General features: G+C 44.5%; 1 protein-coding gene across 1 annotated transcript in view; it reads right to left on the reverse strand.

Moving 5' to 3' along the window:
• Positions 1 to 362: 362 nt before the first annotated feature.
• Positions 363 to 19,835, reverse strand: part of CACNA2D4 (calcium voltage-gated channel auxiliary subunit alpha2delta 4) — a 269,022-nt gene continuing 249,549 nt past the window's right edge. The window contains exons 33-37 of the mRNA XM_060245776.1: positions 16,535 to 16,590; positions 8,437 to 8,554; positions 4,703 to 4,818; positions 2,234 to 2,316; positions 363 to 880 (exon numbers count right to left, since the gene is read on the reverse strand). Coding sequence (XP_060101759.1) covers positions 785 to 880; positions 2,234 to 2,316; positions 4,703 to 4,818; positions 8,437 to 8,554; positions 16,535 to 16,590 — 469 coding nt within the window. The 3' untranslated portion in view covers positions 363 to 784. The remainder of the gene's footprint in view (positions 881 to 2,233; positions 2,317 to 4,702; positions 4,819 to 8,436; positions 8,555 to 16,534; positions 16,591 to 19,835) is intronic.

Raw genomic sequence — 19,835 nt, forward strand, 5'->3', positions numbered from 1 at the left:
CCCTTGAAAATGGATATTTTTTGCACTAACTCTTCTATTACCTCTTAGTCCCAAGTTTTCTGTAGTGGACCTTTTTGCACCAAGGCTCAGGTCTCCCACAGGTTGTTTGCATGCAAGGAACCATTTGATAGGTGTTTCACCCTAGGACAATGCTGCAGTGATTGGAGGAAACCACCCCCCTCCACTTCTAGTTAAAGGAATCTGGCTTGGCAACATGGTTCTCTAGCTCCTTAACGTCAACAGAGAGCAGACCAAACTAAGCAGAAAGTTCTGTGACAGAGGAAGAACTTCACTTGTTATCTCTTGGTGGCCAAGAGCAGCACCGCTTAGTCATTTAATGCTGCTGAGAAGGCTACAGAACCAATGAAATCTTCAGAGCGCCTTCTGATGTTGGGGCGCTCGCTAAGTCTTGATGGAGTATACAGTAGGGTCAAATCCCTTCATTCCGGCACATGCCATCTGCCCTATCTGGGACCTCCTCTTGTGTAAACTCAGTGCTGCTAAGGCAGGGAAGGGTCAGCCTGGACGCTGATTGCATAGATGGATATCCCATTTGGGCTATAGCTGCAGTGTCTGAGTTGCAAGCCCCTTCAGGAAAATAAATCACACTCTGTGAACAATACAGAAGGTCCAAAGCTCTGACAGAGATGTAGGCCAAGTAGTGGCTGGGTCTCTGCTGCCCTGTCAGCGTGCGAGGAGGGGTTCGTCAAGTTGTGTCCACCTCGCATCCTTAAAATTCCACGTTGTACACCATTGCAGATTAAAGTAAGGAGTCTGAATGCTGTCAGTGAAGAAGAAGAGCTGTAGTTCCCAGGGAATAGAGCAACAGGGGCAGCGAGGCTGAAATTTCTGCAGCTCCTCCGCAGTCCTGGGCGTTTTCCTAGAAACAGATCCAGAATGTGATTAGCAAAGCACATGTTAGTGCATAGAGCAAGAGTCGGAGGGCAGGGAATGGCTAGCAAGAGAAGTGGAGACTGATGAGCTGGCGGGGAGTTGTTTCTTTAATCAAGTCGCCTAAGGAAGGGAATGGAGGCTAGCACCAAACAAGATGTGTTTTGCAACATCTGAACTGCTGCAGTGGCTGACAATGGTTATGAGGACTGGAGTTAATTCAGATAAGTGGGAGCACTATTGCTAAAGGTCATCTCTGAGGATATCAAGGCCAGATAGGGTTGTCAGGTCCTACCTGGCTGTCAGCAGGGCATAGATCCCACATGTGTGAAATGTGCACAGCACAATGACATCACTCGGAAGTGACATCATTGCACTGGATACATTGTACAGGGCACTCTCTCGGATTTGGGTAAAATCTTTATGGTGCCACAGAGTTTTTACCCAAATGCTAGAGCGTCCCCTGTGTGATATCACTTCCAGGTGATGCTATCGCATTGGGCGCTGATAGAGCTCTTTGGGGCAGGGATCCCCCAGCCAGCCAGTTCCGTACCGGCAGGTTGGTGCCCCAAAACTGGGGGAACCTCCACTCTGGCTGGGAACTCTAAAGCCAGAATTCATGAAAAGGAAACTTAAAATCTACAGTATAACCTCAAAAACGTATGATATGTGGTTTCTTGTTCTTTGGATGAGCGTAGCATCTAACATTCACTTTTTATCTCAGGCCAGCACAGATAGTTCCCCCTCTGCTGTTTGTAATTTCACAGCCAATCTTAAAGCGTGCATTAAGCTGAGAGTGGCCAACAGAATGGAGGTTGTAACTCATGTGCTAGTCTGAGGCCAGTATGCTAAATGCAACTGTGCTGCATTGACTCTCCAGTGTGAAGTGATAAATAATAATCCTGGAACTAGTTTTTATCTCCAGGCTAAAACATCAGTGATTTTAGGTAGGTAGCTGTGTTGCTGTGTAGTAGCAAAACAAAATTTGAGTTCAACAGTACCACAGAAACCAGCATTTTCCAAAGTATAAGCCAGATCTCATGTAGTGACCTTTGACTCATGAAAGCGTATACCCTGGAAAATGTTGGTCTCTTAAGTCTCCTCTGCTGGCATCAGTGAACCAGTTTGCCAGTGCAGAAAGCCTGGGGGTTAGTTACTACATATTGTCTATCTGTTGGGCATATGCATGATGTGCATACACCCAATGTAGCCGTTATCTGGACTTTGAAATGGTGAATGGGAGTAGATCAATGGCCTTTCCAGCTTTTCCACATTAAGAAAATGGCCCAGTCTGTTGCAGTCTGATGCCCATTTTATCAGATGCAACCAATTTTCTTCTTACCTCAGGGTGGAATGCATGGCAGGTGTCTGGCCGTCGCCTCAGCTTCTGGGAGCGCATTCTGTCACATTTCACTGAAGCATTATGTGCATTGCTGTTAAGGTTAATAGCAGTGTTTGGAACTGGCAGCAATACTATGACCAGTTCATCCCGGTAGTCTTGTAGACAGCCTTAATCAAAATTAACCTGGCTTTGAGTGCACACTGGAGCTATGTTGCTTAAAAATTCAGATTTCTGAAAGGGGTATAGAAGTGCCCTGACCTCCTACAGACTGCTAAGGTCCACGTGTTTTACCTAACAGTCAGTCTCATTAGCTTCCCATTTAGGGAAAACTCTGCAGAACAGACTGTGCATTGAGTTCAATGTAGCTTTTATTGGATTGGAGTTTCAGATACCGTATCGGTTTAGAATTTGGTAGTGTGTAAACATTTCAAAAGCCAAAGTCATGTACAGTGTTATCGGTACCAGCAGGCCATGGCACCAGGAGAGTTCTGCTGCCTCCTGGGAGGCAGAACCAAAGATTCAACTATAGAAGCTAATTTACTGTAGAAATTAAATTAACAGGTTCAGGAGGGGACTGAGGCTCAATCCAGCCCTAATTCCGCAACAAGAAGAGAACAAGACTGCCACACCACCAATTTAAAAGCATAACAGAAACAATCGTCGGCTGAAAAAAAAATTCTGTTGACTTTTACATTCTGTTACAGTGAGTGGTCAAACTGTTTGGGTGGCTTCCACCAGCTGACAGGCCATATTCCAATTTAAATTAATCATTGAAATTAAATCAAAAGAGTTTCCAGCTCAACATTAGGAAGAACTTCCTGTTAGAGCGGTTCCTCAGTGGAACAGGCTTCCTCAGGTAGTGGTGGGCTCTCCTTCCTTGGAGGTTTTTACACAGAGGCTAGATGGCCATCCGACAGCAATGCTGATCCTGTGAATTTAGGGGGAGTCGTTTGTGAGTTTCCTGCATTGTGCAGGGGGTTGGACTAGATGACCCTAGAGGTCCCTTCCAACTCTGTGATTCTATGATTGTTTGCAATGAGGTTTAGTTACAACCAATGTTAGACTCTCCTGACCTTAATGGCCCAGGCTAGCCCCATCTGTTCAGGCCACAGTAGCTAAAAAGGGCCAGCTCTGCTTAGTACTTGGATAGGAGACCACCAAGGAAGTTCAGGATTGCTATGCAGAGGCAGGCACTGGGAAAACCACTTCTGAAGGCTCTGGTCTTGAAAATCCTATAGGGCTGCCATAAATCAGATGTACTTGATGGCACTCTCTACCACCCCAATGTTAGACAGGAGTCGCCCTTCACCTGTTTGCTTGATACAGTGTTACTTTACCCAGAAGGCCCATGCTTTGCCCTCTGTGATGATGGTTTGCAGAGAGAGAACCAAGAAAATAGCTAAATAACAAGATTCTTCTCTCTCCGCCTTACACCATATAGCCTGTGTGCTTCTTCTTTCCATCGATCAGGGAAGAGAAGCCACTCACACAGTTTGACCGCTCAGTGTAACAGAATGTAAAAGCAAACAAACAAAAATTCAGCCGGCGATTGTTTCTGCTATGCTTTTAAATTGGTGGTGTGGCAGTCTTGCTCTCTTCTTGTTGCGGAATTAGGGCTGGATTGGGCCTCAGTCCCTTCCTGAACCCGTTAATTTAATTTCTACAGTGAATTAGCTTCTAGAGTTGAATCTTTGGTTCTGCCTCCCAGGAGGCAGCAGAACTCTCCTGGTGCCATGGCCCGCTGGTACCAATAACACTGTACATGACTTTTGTCTTTTAAAATGTTTACACACCACCAAATTCTAAATAGAGAGGGTTTCTGAAACTAGCTTCCTTGACTACCCTAACTTTCCCTGACTTTCCTTGACCTTCCTGACAGGAGGCAGAAACAGCTGAGTTTTGTTGGATACATTAAGTATACGTCAGATGCTTAGCAACAGATTTGACTGACAGTTACATTAGCTGCTATGGATGGAAAAAAGTACTTAATGGCTGAATTTAGTCTTGTTCGGGGTTGTATGCCACCAACCACCCTGTGTTATGGGTCTTGGCAGGAAACCAGGACACATCCTTTATAAAATTACAGCGCACTCCAGTTAGGTATTTGATTAATATGATTTATTTTGTATACTGCATACCAGCTTCTTATACGTTTTAAAGGGTTTTACATTTGGGTTTGAAGTTAAATAAATAGGAGATGTTTTGAAACAACTCTCTCTCTTTTGATGCAGTCGGCAAACCAGTTTCTCTCCCTTCCCTATGAACACAGTGGGGATGGGAATCCATGAAAAAGTTCCTGGATGCCTCGTTTCCCACTGTTCCCCCACAAGCACCAAGAATACAGAGGATCACTGCCCCAGACAGAGAGTTCCACTTCTATACTGTTTGTATCCTTAGTAATTAATTGTTGGACCAGGTGATCAGCCTAACAGTAGAGCCCAGCATAGCTTGACAACAGGAAAAAGATATATTTGACTTCTTTAGGTTGCAGCAGGACAGGTGGGAAGAAGGCATTGCAGTCACAGGTAGCATCCGTAACCAGGAGCAGGAGGTTGCTGTTGGAAACTTGCTGTACCACAAACATCCTGCAAGGATAAGAAGGTAAACCCCACCCCAATTAGACATGGTTCATCAAAGTAGCAGGACATGGATCTTTAACCCTGGGGCTGGGGACCGGGCAGGAGAGGAAGCAAACAGGGAAGGAAACAGCAAGCAATACTATTTAGGGTAACAAGAACTGGATGCGTTTTTGAATAAGTGGAACTGGCTTGACCACAACTTTCAGACAGACAACTGTCATTCTGTAGAAGGCAGTATACTGTGAACTTTATTAGTAAATAGGGTATATGTAGAACTCTTGGTGCGACGATAGATCCAGGTGAGCAGCCATATTGATCTGAAGCAATAGAACAAAGTAGGAGTCCAGTAGCAACGGTAATACTGCTGCACAGCTCTGGTGTATCTTCAGAGGGATTTTTGCCCCATGGACTCTGAGAATGATATGTGTGCATGCATGTAGAATTATGTTCAGTGTGTGCATTTTAGAGTATCCCCAAGGAGTATGTACATGGAAACTTAGACTAACAAGTAAACACGCTTGCATGTGCAAATGAATTGCACATGTACCGTATATGTATACCAAACTGCATTGGGATCTAAGTGTGTGATTAGATTTGTAGACCTATGAGTATGTTCAGGATAAAAGGTGCATTTGGTCATATGTGTGAGTGAGTGAGCAAAGAATGATGTAAGGTAGCGCTGTGTCAGAGAACTCTGCAATCAACTAGAGCTTGTGTGCTTCCTGCTTTGGTCATAAATGCAGTGTTTGGGACCTGGCTCGACACAGTTCTCCTAGACACAACTATAATCTAAATGCCCTGTTAATGCTTCATGGTTACTGTGCTGAGTTCCTTGCTCAGCTGCTGAAAGTGACATGTTCTTGTTCACAAAGCTGGAGGATGTGTCAAAGGGACATTCTAAAAAACCAAAGAGGAACAAAAATAAATGGGGATTAGTGCCTGGAAACGGAGCTTTGCTGCCCTCTGCTGAGCGCTTGCAAGTCGAGCGCTGTAGGTCTAGGAAACCTAAGGGACCAACTGAGTACTATTTAGCACCGTGGCTTGGAGCCTGCGGGGTTATGGAAGTTTCAGCCAAATGGCTGCCTGTACAACTTATTTGAAGACCATCCTGCCAAATGTACCTAAAAGGAAATCTGGCCTGAATTAACCAGATGGTCTGAAAGCAATTTGCATAGATATTGGATTTAGAAGATATTGGATTTATATCCCGCCCTATACTCTGAATCTCAGTCTTAGAGCAGTCACAATCTCCTTTACCTTTCCCCTCCCCCACAACAGACACCCTGTGAGGTGGGTGAGGCTGAGAGAGCCCTAACAGCAGCTGCCCTTTCAAGGACAACTCCTATGAGAGCTATGGCTGACCCAAGGCCATTCCAGCAGCTGAAAGAGGAGGAGTGGGGAATTAAACCTGGTTCTCCAAGATAGATGGGGGAAAAAGGCTTGTAAGTGGTTAATACTCGAAGTGCTTCACATATACTTTTCGGGACAGGTCAAGTGTTACCGTTGGGATTCTTGGTGGCCAAGTGCAAAGTAATGCACATTGGGGCCAAGAATCCCAACTACAAATACAAGTTGATGGGGTGTGAACTGGCAGAGACTGACCATGAGAGAGATCTTGGGGTCGTGGTAGATAATTCACTGAAAATGTCAAGACAGTGTGCGTTTGCAATAAAAAAGGCCAACGCCATGCTGGGAATTATTAGGAAGGGAATTGAAAACAAATCAGCCAGTATCATAATGCCCCTGTATAAATCGATGGTGCGGTCTCATTCGGAGTACTGTGTGCAGTTCTGGTCGCCGCACCTCAAAAAGGATATTATAGCATTGGAGAAAGTCCAGAAAAGGGCAACTAGAATGATTAAAGGGCTGGAACACTTTCCCTATGAAGAAAGGTTGAAACGCTTAGGGCTCTTTAGCTTGGAGAAACGTCGACTGCGGGGTGACATGATAATGCATGGGATGGAGAAAGTAGAGAAAGAAGTACTTTTCTCCCTTTCTCACAATACAAGAACTCATGGGCATTCGATGAAATTGCTGAGCAGACAGGTTAAAACGGATAAAAGGAAGTACTTCTTCACCCAAAGGGTGATTAACATGTGGAATTCACTGCCACAGGAGGTGGTGGCGGCCACAAGCATAGCCACCTTCAAGAGGGGGTTAGATAAAAATATGGAGCAGAGGTCCATCAGTGGCTATTAGCCAGTGTGTGTGTGTGTGTGTGTGTGTGTGTGTGTGTGTGTGTATACCCCACATACATGTGACCGTTTCTAAAAGAATCTCACTACTTGCATCCTAAATCCAGATGCATGCAGCATCAGACCTTCACAGTTAGCTGCCCCAGCTGTGGTGTTAAATGCATGTATACAGCAGCATGCCCCAGGGGTGGCCAACAGTAGATCTTCAGATGTTTTTTGCCTACAGCTCCCATCAACCCCAGCCAGCATGGCCAATGGCTGGGGCTGATGGGAGCTGTAGGCAAAAAACATCTGGAGAGCTACCGTTGGCCACCCCTGGCATGCCCTAAGACACTTCTCGACACTGGTGCTTCTGTCATAGGGACTGTAATAGTTAAATTGTTCCTTAGTATTCTGGCAATAACTTTGCAAGGAAGACAAATGCGGGGGGGTGATTTGCTCATGGCTCTTCAGTGAATTTAGGGCTGAGTTGAGACTCTGTCCCATAGCTGGTGTTTGTAACTGCTATGTTATCCCGGTTCCTGATGTATGCAGTCAAGGGAACCACACCAGAATCTATTTTGATGCTTTAAAATGATGCGAAGGCTCCATTCACACAAAACACCAAACCATGGTTTGCTAACCTAACAATGACCCAGGCCAGCCCAGCAGCTACAGTGAATCAAGCTATGTCAGACAAGGATCTGCAACAGTGGTATGAAGTTAGTTTAGTCATTATTATTATTCTGAACTATGTTTTCATACGGTATAAGAATATGGCTATCCCAACTTCATCCTCACCACTTCCCTTGCATGCTCCCAAGCCTCAGAGAAACCTGGTCAGAGTGAAGCCCCTGAAACTAGCATCTGTTGTGGCAAACCAGGGTTGCAAGCTGACTATTGCTTTCACAAACCAACCGTAATTAGAGTGGTTTATTTTGCATCTGAACTTAGCACAAGTGTGTTCTCCAAAGGCATGCAGCCTCTGCTCGCCCATTGACAGCACTCCTAGTGAACCCAAGCGTCGGTGTGCCAGAGTCAGGGTTATGCTTGGAATTATTAATGTACAGGTAGATCCAGCAGAAAAGATTACAGTCAGAAATACTGTTTGGATAACATGAAGAAGAAGAACAGGAGGAGAATGGATTTATACCCCGCCCTTCACTCAGAGTGGCTTACAATCTCCTTTCCCTTCTCCCCACAACAGACACTTTGTGAGGTAAGTGGGGCTGAGAGAGCTCTCAGGGAACTGCTCTTGAGAGGACAACTCTGAGAGAACTTGTGACTGACCCAAAGTCATACCAGTGGCTACATCTGGAGGGGTGGGGAATTAGAGTCTGTGCTCTTAATCACTACACCAAACTAGCTTTCCAGGGTTCACTTAAGTTCATTGTCAGCTCAGCAAGACTGCTGAAAAATACAGCCTGAAAAAAGAAAGCGCATTTCTTACTTCGGACAGTCTCCACATTCAATGATTCCATTTGTCTCTTTGATGGTAGGTTCATATACAAACACCGGGTATTCTGTGTCACATGGCTGTAGTGCCTCGTGCTTCTTATGTCTGTGCGCTGGAATGGCAGAAAGAGAGGTAACATGAGGCTAATTGGGCAAAGAGAAAGAAGAGGGAGGGGGAGAAGCATTGACCCCCCCCATGCAATAATTCTGGCAATCAGTAGGTGGAGCAGGAGAACCAGTGCATGATGCTGTCCTGTGAAGCATCCTGTTCTCCATGAAGCAGAATGAGAGCTGTCCATAAGATGCTGTTTGTTCATAGTCACTAGAAATGCGGCTGCTATAAAGAAGGGGGAAACCAGTTTCAGTTCTGTGGTTTAAGAAAAACAATCTGACGAAGGTACTGCTGTGAGTTTCAAGTAGAAGACGACTACAGATTCATACCCCGCCCTTCTCTCTGAATCAAGAGACTCAGAGTTGCTCAATATCTCCTTTATCTTCCTCCCCCCACAACAGACACCCTCTGAGGTGGGTGGGGCTCAGAGGGCTCTCACAACAGCTGCCCTTTCAAGAACAACTCCTATGAGAGCTATGGCTAACCCAAGGCCATTCCAGCAGGTGCAAGTGGAGGAGTGGGGAATCAAACCCAGTTCTCCCAGCTAAGAGTCTGCACACTTAACCACTACACCAAACTGGCTCTCAGTAGGGAAACTGCCCTTGCCTTCAGGGAGGGGCTCTTTGGCTAGACAGGATAAATGGCTACAGGCTGGGGTAGCAGTTACTGCAGCACCAATATCTAGTATCATTGGCCAGATATGTTTCCTGCATTGTGCAGGGGATTGGACTAGATGACCCTGGAGGCCCCTTCCAACTCTATGATTCTATGTAACTGCCCAGCTCAGGAGCACAACTGGTACTTGTAAAAAGAACAGGACATGCTGCTTGACCTTAAATGCCCTGTCTGGAAGTTAGGTCTCCAAGCCCAAGGGGCATTATTTCCTGCTCAGCTGTGTTAGATGTTAGCCTGACAGTACAACTCTTGGGACAGCTTTGGAGGGCGCAGTCACCCAGCAAATAAAGCCAGACAGAATTCGTTTCATAAACAATATAGAGCCGCATCCATCAAAATCTTCATACCCCAAAGAAGAAGAAAATATTGGATTTATATCCTGCCTTCCACTCTGAATCTTAGAGTCCCAGAGTGGCTGACAATTTCCTTTATCTTCCCCCCCTCAACAGACACCCTGTGAGGTGGGTGGGGCTAACAGGACTCTCACAGCAGCTGCTCTTTCAAGGACAACTCCTGTAAGAGCTATGGCTGACCCAAGGCCATTCCAGCAGCTGCAAGTGGAGGAGGGGGGAATCAAACCCGGTTCTCCCAGATAAGAGTCCGCACACTTAACTACTCCACCAGACTGGCTCCACTGAAATAGATGGGATAAGGACAATAGAGAGAGGACAGAGAAAGTTCCTGGTGGTTTGTGTTCCTCATGCATGTGCCTCAAATTCTGTATTCCTAAGCGGACAATGAAAAAGGTCTCATTTAAAATATGCTAGGCAGGCGACCCCATTCTAATTAAAGTAATTTTACTATTTTGAAAAATTAGCAATGCAACAATAAGTGCATTTGTCCAATTAAGAAAATAATTATGTTTTTGAAAATTATTTTACAAATGGGAGGGGGGCGTTTGTGTGAGAGGGCACCTGAAAACTACCAAAATGGAATGGGGCAGAGAGGAAACCCTCCCTCTGTTTTATACTTGGACAAAAGAGAGTGGCAAATTCTATTCTAGGAAAAGCATAACTTAAACTTTTGAATAAAACAAATGTAAACTGTGTCCTGACAGTAAAATGATAATAAAAAAATAATCCTGCTTTTTAATTTGCTCTCTGTAAACAAGCAGGTGACACTGCAACATTTTGAAGGACAAGGTAAGGCATCCAGACTTGATGGTGGCCCAGATAACACGTTGATTTGTTTGCTGGGGGGGCGGGGGGTGGATCACCTGCCAGACAGGCAGGGAGTTGGTGGGTTGGTCAGTCATCAATCATCTCTAGAGTCTGCATTTGAGAATAATAATGGTGTTGGACACCTCTTTCCCGATTCACAAATATCCTCTACATCCAGAGGAATGCCCTGCTGATCTGTTGGGCAACATTTCCTGCCTGTTTGGCCAGCTGGAAGAAGGGCAGCGCTGGCTGGTGTTCTCTCTTATGCCATGATAATGCAGAGCAGAAAAGACTTGCCATGCTGCATGCATTAGAACCAGAGACAGTGGCGCTAGGAGGAAGGAAACGTACGAAATGGTTGCCTGGGTATTTTTAAAACAAACCTAGTCTTGTGTGCTAAACTGCCATCTGGAGGTGAACCTTGTGACTTAAAAGCACACATCCTGGGCTTCAGTTTTTTAAACTGCTGGAAAAAATGTGCACCAAGTTGTAATAATCAGGAACAGGGCTGGCCCTGCCACGAGGCAAACTAGGCAATTACCTAGGTCGTCAGCCTTTAGGGGCGCCAAATTGGGCATCCCCCATATGGTTTGGTGACATTATCAGTGCGGGGGCGCCAGAAGTTAGCCTTGCCTAGAGTTCCAGACAGCCTAGGGCTGGCCCCAATCAGGGAATTACATTCTTTTCCTTGTTACTTCTCATTGTGGAAATAAATAACATCAGAACTTAAAATGGCAAGTTTGGGACAACTGGGTCAGGCCTTTGTGGGGTTCGTGTGGGACAGCTGGATGGATTTTGTGCAACCATCACACAAAAAAACCATGCTGCCTAGACGCAACTTTCAATTTCCTTCTTTGTGCCTTACTTGTCAGAACGTTCTTCACTGACTTTCCCTAGAACATAACCATGCAGCAGAGTCCCTGTTCTAATCTTTCAAATATGAAGGAAACAGCAGGCTATTTTAGCACAAGCTCCCTTGTCTGGGATTAAAGCAGAAATAAATTTCTGCCAGATGGTGCAATGAGCATTGTAAACAGCACCTATTTTTCTCCCCTAAATCTCACCAAGTGTTCCATAATATATGTCAACGATACCTCTGGGCCTACAAATGCCACCCTGATGTTTTCTTCTCCACCCTTGCTCTAACTTGCTTTACTCCTAAGGCCATCCTAGTTCATCCTAGGTGATATCTGAACCTAGAACATCCCAGTTCATATTTGGCTGTAACCCTACAGTATCTCTCAGCAAACATGAACCAACATGACAGCCGAGAAAGCTGATGAGAGTTGCTTGTGTGTGTGTCTCCTACTTTTTCTTCCAGGGAAACTTGACGACATATGCAAACAAGGTGGGAAACTTGGCCTGGGGGTCTTGTTGAAAGTGAATCTGCTTAAGGGTAAGCCAGTGAGATAGAATGTATGCATGGCTTGCCACAGAAATATCCTCGGAAATACTTCTCAGGTGCTAAAGTTAGGGCTTGCATAGGGCACAAAATAAGATGATGTTGTCAGTCTGCCAACAGAGGACAGAAAGAATTCAGTCAGCTGCTAACACTGGGGAAGGACAAAGTCTTGTTATTGCCACTTTTAAAGCAAGGTATTTTTCCACCCCATTCCCTCAGCTTTAGTACAGGGATGTCAATGAATTTAATGTTGGCATTAAGAGTGAAAAGGCAAAATGTCAGCCTATTTTTTTAGAAGTACCATAACCCAGAGATGTATAAATCCAAAAGGCCAGATCAATAAAACTTTGGTCTGGATTCTCAGTGGCAAGTGATTCAGTGCAACAGGGCCAGATCTACATGTTTTTTGAGGGGGGGGGGCAAAATTAAAAAATGGCACCCCCTTATGGTCCCATAGAATACAATGGACTCCATACCCAATTTGGCGCCCCCCCCTCTGTTGGCGCCTGGGGCAAGCACCACCCCTCTGCCCCCGCCCCCCCCCCCAAATCCAGCTCTGCAGTGCAAACCCATGGTCAGAAGCTAATTTGAGGTTTTGGGCCCTCTACAGCACAATAAGGAATCCGGGGTACCCACCTCTTTCATTACATCTTGCCTTGTTGGCATCCCTAAAAAATACTGCCACCTAAACATAGCCAGGGTTTTTTTTTTTCCAATGCAAAAGAACAGTGGCAGCACAATATATGAAATACAAAAATACAAAATACTGTGCACAAACAAACACTCTTAACTGGTGTATATAAAGTTCTATTATAATGAAATGAACAGCCCACAACAGTGGGCATACATTCATACAGTATAAATAGAAAACAACAGTCTCAAAACAATACTCCAAGGAGGACCCCACACAGTCACAGAGTTTTCCAAAATGAGTACAAAGACTCAAAAATAATGTTCCGCAGGAGTCCCTCCGTTGTTTGTTGACTTCTGAAGGACAAATTCTAACCTTCACGCAAACCCCGGATTTGATTGCGTTCCGCTGCTCCTGCAGCTTCCTCGTAAGTCAAACTGAAAACTCCAGCCAAGTTCTTTCTCAAACGCCCATTTAGGTATCTTAATTTGCGGCTAAGATAGGTAATACCATTTAGGTATTAAGCACAATATTTTGTATTTTTGTATTTAGGGGTTTTTTTTTTAGCAGGAATGCACAAGAATGCAGTTCCGGCTGGATTGGCATTAGGGGTGTGTGGCCTAATATGCAAATGAGTTCCTGGTGGGCTTTTTCTACAAAAAAGAGCCCTGAGCATAGCTATTGATGGGTGGGGTTGGCCAGGACTAACAAGGCACCATGCAGTACCCTTAAAGATCTAATGTTAAAACACAGCACAGGAGAATCACATATGCCACCCAGAACTCCTCGGAGGAAAGGTGAGATAAAAATGTATCACTGGTGATTATTTATTTGAACTATTTCTAGCCCACCACTCCAAAAGCTTGCCTAGAGTGGTAAGTGGTAAAATTAATTTTTCTCTTCCGCTAAATTTCTCTGTTATTTCAGTTAAAATAATTTCTCTCTTTGTTAGTCATAGCCTCTTAACCAAAACAGAAGCACTCCCTTTTTAAATAATATAGAAAAGGAATTTCTCAGCTAGAATCTGTCTCAATTTTTAAAAAGAGTCATAGCAGCATATCAGCCAACCTGTAATCATTTCTGTGGCTCAAGCATAAAGAAATTATGCAAGATCTAAGCTATTGAAATTACTTTTGTGCAGAAAATCTATATATCTGTGCAAATATTACGTTTTTTGTAGGATTTATTTAAAACGGGATAGTTCCACATAGTGTCAGCTGAAAACAGGCTGCAGGTATTACATCACATATCTTTTCTATTATATCCTTGGACTCAGGGCACACAAGATGGTCTATCATAGACACTATCATGCAGTCAGCAGCATCCATTTCTGTACCTGCAGAGACGATGATGATGATGATATTGGATTTATATCCCGCCCTATACTCTGAATCTCAGAGTGGTCACAATCTCCTTTGCCTTCCACCCCACCACCACAGCAGACACCCTGTGAGGTGGGTGGGGCTGAGAGAGCTCTTGCAGCAGCTGCCCTTTCAAGGACAACTTCTACAAGAGCTATGGCTGACCCAAGGCCATTCCAGCAGCTGCAAGTGAAGGAGTGGGGAATCAAACCTGGTTCTTCTAGATAAGAGTCCATGCAATTAACTACACCGAGCTGGCTCTTCTTGTGATTCTTTCTGAACTTCTGTGTTTGGACTGGATGTCCTGTTTATTCTGGACACTTACCGAGCACACTCCACTAAATGGGAAATGTAGGATGGAGGTCAGCTAGGGTGCCCCTCTGTTTTTCCTGCCTACCATGACTATGACCCTGTCTTTCCTCTTCAGCTATAGATGACAGCTCTGTGATCTTTTCTCATTCCATAACCAGTCTGCTGTTGCTCCCTTTATGTGGTAGTTTTGTTGGGCACTGCAGTAGCACAGTATATTTTGCCTGACTTATTATTCCCCTGGACCAGTTTGTCGAAGGGAAAAAAACATGCAGCTGCAGTTGCTATATAACTAATGGTGATTTTTTTTTCCAGCATAAGCTGAGCACTTCAGAAGAAGCACTTAGGTGAAATGGGCCCCCTCTCCATGGGTCCAACCAACACTCCAAGAAGAAGAATTGCAGATTTATATCTGCCCTTCTCCCTGAATCAGAGAGGCTTACAATCTCCTTTATCTTCTTCCTCCACAACAGACACCCTGTGAGCTAGGGGGGCTGAGAGAGCTCTCCCAGAAGCTGCCCTTTCAAGGACAACTCCTACGGGAGCTATGGCTGACCCAAGGCCATTCCAGCAGGTGCACGTGGAGGAGTGGGGAATCAAACCTGGTTCTCCCAGATAAGAGTCTGTGCACTTAACCACTACACCAAACTGGCACCTAACCACTACACCAAGGGAGGGGGAGACTTGAATAGTATGCTGCTGCTGCTGTTGACCTCCAACATAAAGATCACTGGGTTGGATCCTGCTAACTTTTCTGCAGGTGGAATGGGGAAGCATTTCCCAAAGAAGTTGTTTTGCTACAACCCCCCACGCCTTACTACAGGTCTATTACTTCCTCTCATGCTGTTCCTGGGGATGCCCTGGGAGCAGCGGGGGGCAGGGTGGGCAGGATTTGAACTGCAGCAGGATGAAGAAAAGCCAGATGCTCTGCTGATGGAAATCCTTCCATGAGGATTCAAGCAAGTATATCCCCCAAGCTCTCAGTATCTTTATGTTCAGCTTCACAGCTGGACTGCCAACTGCTGATCAAGCAGGCAACCTTCAAGTGAAATGGACTAATCTCGTAGTAAGCGGAGATGTGGTGATTAAACAAATAATAACATCACTGCTTCCATCTGGATGGTCCCATCTGAATAGTTACCACCAGGGATTACACAAGTGTGATGAGGGAAAGTTCATGGCAAGATTTCTCAAAGAAATCTGTTATGGCTGTTACTCCTCCCGGGAGACCCAGTGGCTTTTGCCTGTATGATGGCAATGATGCTTACCATGATGGAAAACAGCCTTGGCTGTGCAGGACAGATGGCAGAAGGTGGAGGATGATGGATCCAGGGTTTACCACGGCATGGAGAAGACATACAGATGGTTTATGAAAGGGAGGGATGGGAAACGAAGAAAGAGAGAGAGAAAATGAAATGATGGTGAAATTGTAGAGGGAAGACAACACACCCATTCAACTTAAATTTTACCTTCCTTACAATTAACCAGATTGCTGTTTCATAGGAAATAGCTTTGGTTGCCTATTGTCTTTTCTTTGGTGGTGAATGAATTGGATATCTGCTCTGACTTCTGTAAGACTTCATGAGGTATAAAGGCTAATCTTCTTGAAGGCTAAAATATTTGAGACTGAAAAGCTTTGATATCCACTTTGCAGATAGACGGAGAAGGGGCAGTGTCCCCTGATTAAATGTACTCAGTCTTAGAGGGACACAGATTGTTTTAACTCATGAAAGTTACAATTTTCTTATGAATCTGATGGTTGCCAAGACAGGGAGCGGGAAAGAAACTGTGTATTACATTTACTATATGAGATTCTTTTTCTGAAATGGCTAGCCCTTGAACTGGAAAACAATAGCAAAATGAAATGAACTTAAATGAATTAAAGATGTTTTGGACATCACAGTTCAGACATTGGAAAAAGTTAGTCTCTATGTTTACCCTTGTATGTTTTAAAAAAATTATCTTCACAATGATGAGGACTAGCATCTTGTCCTTAAAAGAAATGAAAGCTTGGATTCTCATCATTCTAAGAATTCACAGAGTATATGTGTACCACAGGTAGTATGTCACCTACGCGCTTCAGGTGTTACCACACAGTATCTCCTGTATGTTCATCAAAACACCTATAGATAGTAGGTGAATAGAAACAATGAAATACTTCAACAAGTACTTGTCAGTGGTCTTCCATGTACCTTGTGTAATACCATGCCACACAATATACATTGGAGCTGATTTAGTAATTGGTGATATTGAAGTTGTCAGCGTATTCCCATGGATCTTGAACACAGGCGAAACAGAACCTGGAGGCTCTATTCTCCATATCAACAGCGTGATGATGCCTTTGCACTATGCTAAATTGCATTACTGTGTGTAACTCCTTCATCCAAGCCTGGTGGCTGCAAAATTTATGTGCTGGAGGCTGGCTGAATTCCTGCATACTCACCATCTGCCAAGTTGTCTGAGTGCCAGAAGCTAGATATGTTAAACTCTAAAAGGAATCTGTCAAAAGAGGAAAAAGAAGATGTATTTTATGCTAGCTCAGAAATGTTACAGGCAGACAGCCTATATGACCTGTCATATTCAAACTACCTGGCTCTGGAAGCAACAATAGGTTACCCATAATCCCATTCCCCTAAAATCCTACATTCCACACACACACACCCCGCCCCTAACTGGAATGGCTCATTTTGTCTCAAACCTAAAGCAAATTACTGGTAACCTCTGTGGCAAGGCTGTAATTAACAATGCTCTTTGGGGCTGTGAGGGAAGTGTTCTTGGTCACCTTGAAAGCCATCTGCTCAGCCCAGGTTGGATTGCTGGTATTTGGTCCATAAGCAACAGCTGCAGAGTGTGCCTGGCAAGTTAATCTCCACAAAAGTCTTGGAATCTGGCTCTTGTCCCAAGTGCAGGAGTATCTGGAGCCAGCATTTCAGTCTGGGCCCAACAGACATATTGGTTTCAGCTGTGACACCTCTGCTCTCATACATTTCTTTCTGACTTTATTTTCCTTCTCCCAGTTGACCAGAAAAGCCAAGTTGCATTTGTCAGAGGTGAAGCGTTTCCTCGGGAGAACAGGACTTTTCTCTTCTCTATTTATCACTCCTCTAGCCCATCCTTTTCATTCAACAGATAAAGTCACTCATTTGAACTGAAGTAGAGGCAGTTCTGACGATTCAGGGGTGCCACTTGCTTATGTACTTACATAAATGCAACACAAAATAAGTATTCATGCTTGTGCTTATGAGGTATGTACATATGAACATATGAAGCTGCCTTATACTGAACCAGACCCTTGGTCCATCAAAGTCAGTATTGGCTACTCAGACTGGCAGCGGCTCTCCAGGGTCTCAAGCTGAGGTTTTTCATGCCTACTTGCCTGGGCCCTTTTTAGTTGGAGATGCCAGGGATTGAACCTGGGACCTCCTGTTTACCAAGCAGATGCTCTACCACTGAGCTACTATCCCTCCCCATCATATGAGGAGGGTACAACACGCAGCTGTTTCCCAGTGAAGATGCATGTGTCTGCTTCCTTGTGTATTTCACAATATATATCTTACAATATGGGTGCCCACATTATTAAAACAAAACAATGTGGAAAGGATCCCCTAAGGAAACTCTGCTTTAAAGTAGAAGCACCCTGAATCCATTTTTGGCCTGTTACAGTGTGTTTTATGATTTTGGACAGGTCAGTTCATGGCGAATTCGGTCCTGCAGATCTTACTAGAGGAGAATACCTTGCATCAGCAGCAGCCTCTGCACTCAAAAACGCTGTGGAATATATGTTCAGGATCCAGTCCTTTGGTTCCCTCACTTTGCTGTAATTTTGGTATTGTGCTAAGGCACTTGACCCAGAGAAGACTTGGCTGCAAATATTCTCATACTCAAGTTGGATTGAGCCAGCCTCTCTGCAGAACTTCATCTTCTTGCCCGTGGATTGCAGCAGCCAGAGTGTCAGATGAAAACTTGGGAGACCGGGATTTAAATTCTTAAGCAGTCATGAAGCTAAATGGATGACTCTGGGCCAGTCTCCCTGTCAACCTATCTTAGGTGCAATGCAGCATGGGAGAATCACATATACTACCCAGAGCTCCTGGGAGGAAAGGCAAATTAAAAATGTGCCAAATAAAGAAAATAAATTTATATGATCTATCTGAATGGCCATTTTCTGAACCCAAATTTTCTGCTTTGATCATTCCTTTGTACTGCACTATCCCCTCTAAGTCTGAAAGGCGTATCTACAGTACAAGCTTATTTTGGTGAACCCAGGGCTTTTTATGCAGAGAAATCCCAGCAGGAACTCATTTTCATATTAGGACACACCCCCTGACATCACCATTGTTTCACACAGGGCTTTTTTTGTAGAAAAAGCCCAGCAGGGATTCATGTGCATATTAGGCCACACCCCCTGACACGAAGCCAGCCGGAACGGCTTTCCTGTGCGTTCCTGCTCTAAAAAAGCCCTGGGTGTACCTATATAGATTTCCCCCAAAGAATTTTGGGAATTAGACTGATTTCCCACTAGCCTTACACTGCTCGCACGCTCCTCTTCTCTGTGGGGCTTCCGTCAGATTTCACACTATCTGCCCTGGGGCTGCAACTCGCTCTGCCTTTTTCCACAACAAACAAGATCCTCTAAAAAACAGTTTTGGTTTGCCATGTGAAAAAGGCAAAGCTAGTTGCAGCCCCAGGGCAGATATTGTGAAATCTGACAGAAGCCCCGCAGAGGAGAGGAGTGTGAGAGCAACGTAAGGATAGTGAGAATTTGGTCTGAGTCTAGTGAGAGTCCTGGGCATTCTGTAAGAGATTCCAATTCATCATCTAGGCTCAGTCTCCTTGGAGAGAAGAAGTGTCTTAGTGTAAACAGGAGGCTTGCGCTGGCCCATAACTACAATGGAGCCCATAGGTACGGGCCCCTCCTTCTTTACTTTATTGGAAATTGGCTGGCCCCACCACTTACAGCCGCCACTTTCTTGCACTTGTTGCCAGCTGCTGGGAGTCTTAGTTGGGGCTTGTTATGAGCCATGTTGGGAGATGCCAGCTCAATCTGCATCCTTTCTAGGGCTCCCTCCCTGCCTCTGGTCACCGAGGGTGGTGGGGCCACAGCAGCGTGGACATAGGCATGTTGAGCTGGGGCGTGTTGGAATTTGAGAGATGCCAGCTTGGTGTGCTTTACTCTTGGCACTAATTCCCTTCTACAGGCATTGTTAAATGTTTGATAAGGCTAAGCCCCCCATCCCCTCCAAAATAGATCTGTCCCCTTCAACTAATGTTCAGCTGCCCTCAACATTCTATGGAAGCCAATAAGCTTGCTTAGTGCTTGCTGCATCATTTTGGGGTTTTGAAAAAACTAATAATTTACAAAATAACATTTTTCTATGTATGGAGGTGTCCTCAGAGGTTTGTGTCTCTATTAGAGCTGTAAACTAGATTTTTAAAAAGTGGATTAATCATCTTTTAACCAATTAACAGATTATATTTAAATGTAGTTGCATATTTTCAAAGTGTCAGTTTAGAAGTTTCTCTGAGACACTGAAGAAGTGTAGACATTTCATAAACACAAGCTTTTTGAGAGAAAGGTCATCTTTGAATACTTTTTTTTTCATTCCTTATTACCATAACATACCAAAAGTCATATTCACAGACACCCTATATATATATATATATATATATATATATATATATATATATATATATACACCTTTAACTTGCAGCCCCACCCACTGAAATTAGCCCATATTAGCTCT

Source organism: Heteronotia binoei, chromosome 8 (assembly GCF_032191835.1).
Source record: "Heteronotia binoei isolate CCM8104 ecotype False Entrance Well chromosome 8, APGP_CSIRO_Hbin_v1, whole genome shotgun sequence".
NCBI lineage: Eukaryota > Metazoa > Chordata > Lepidosauria > Squamata > Gekkonidae > Heteronotia > Heteronotia binoei.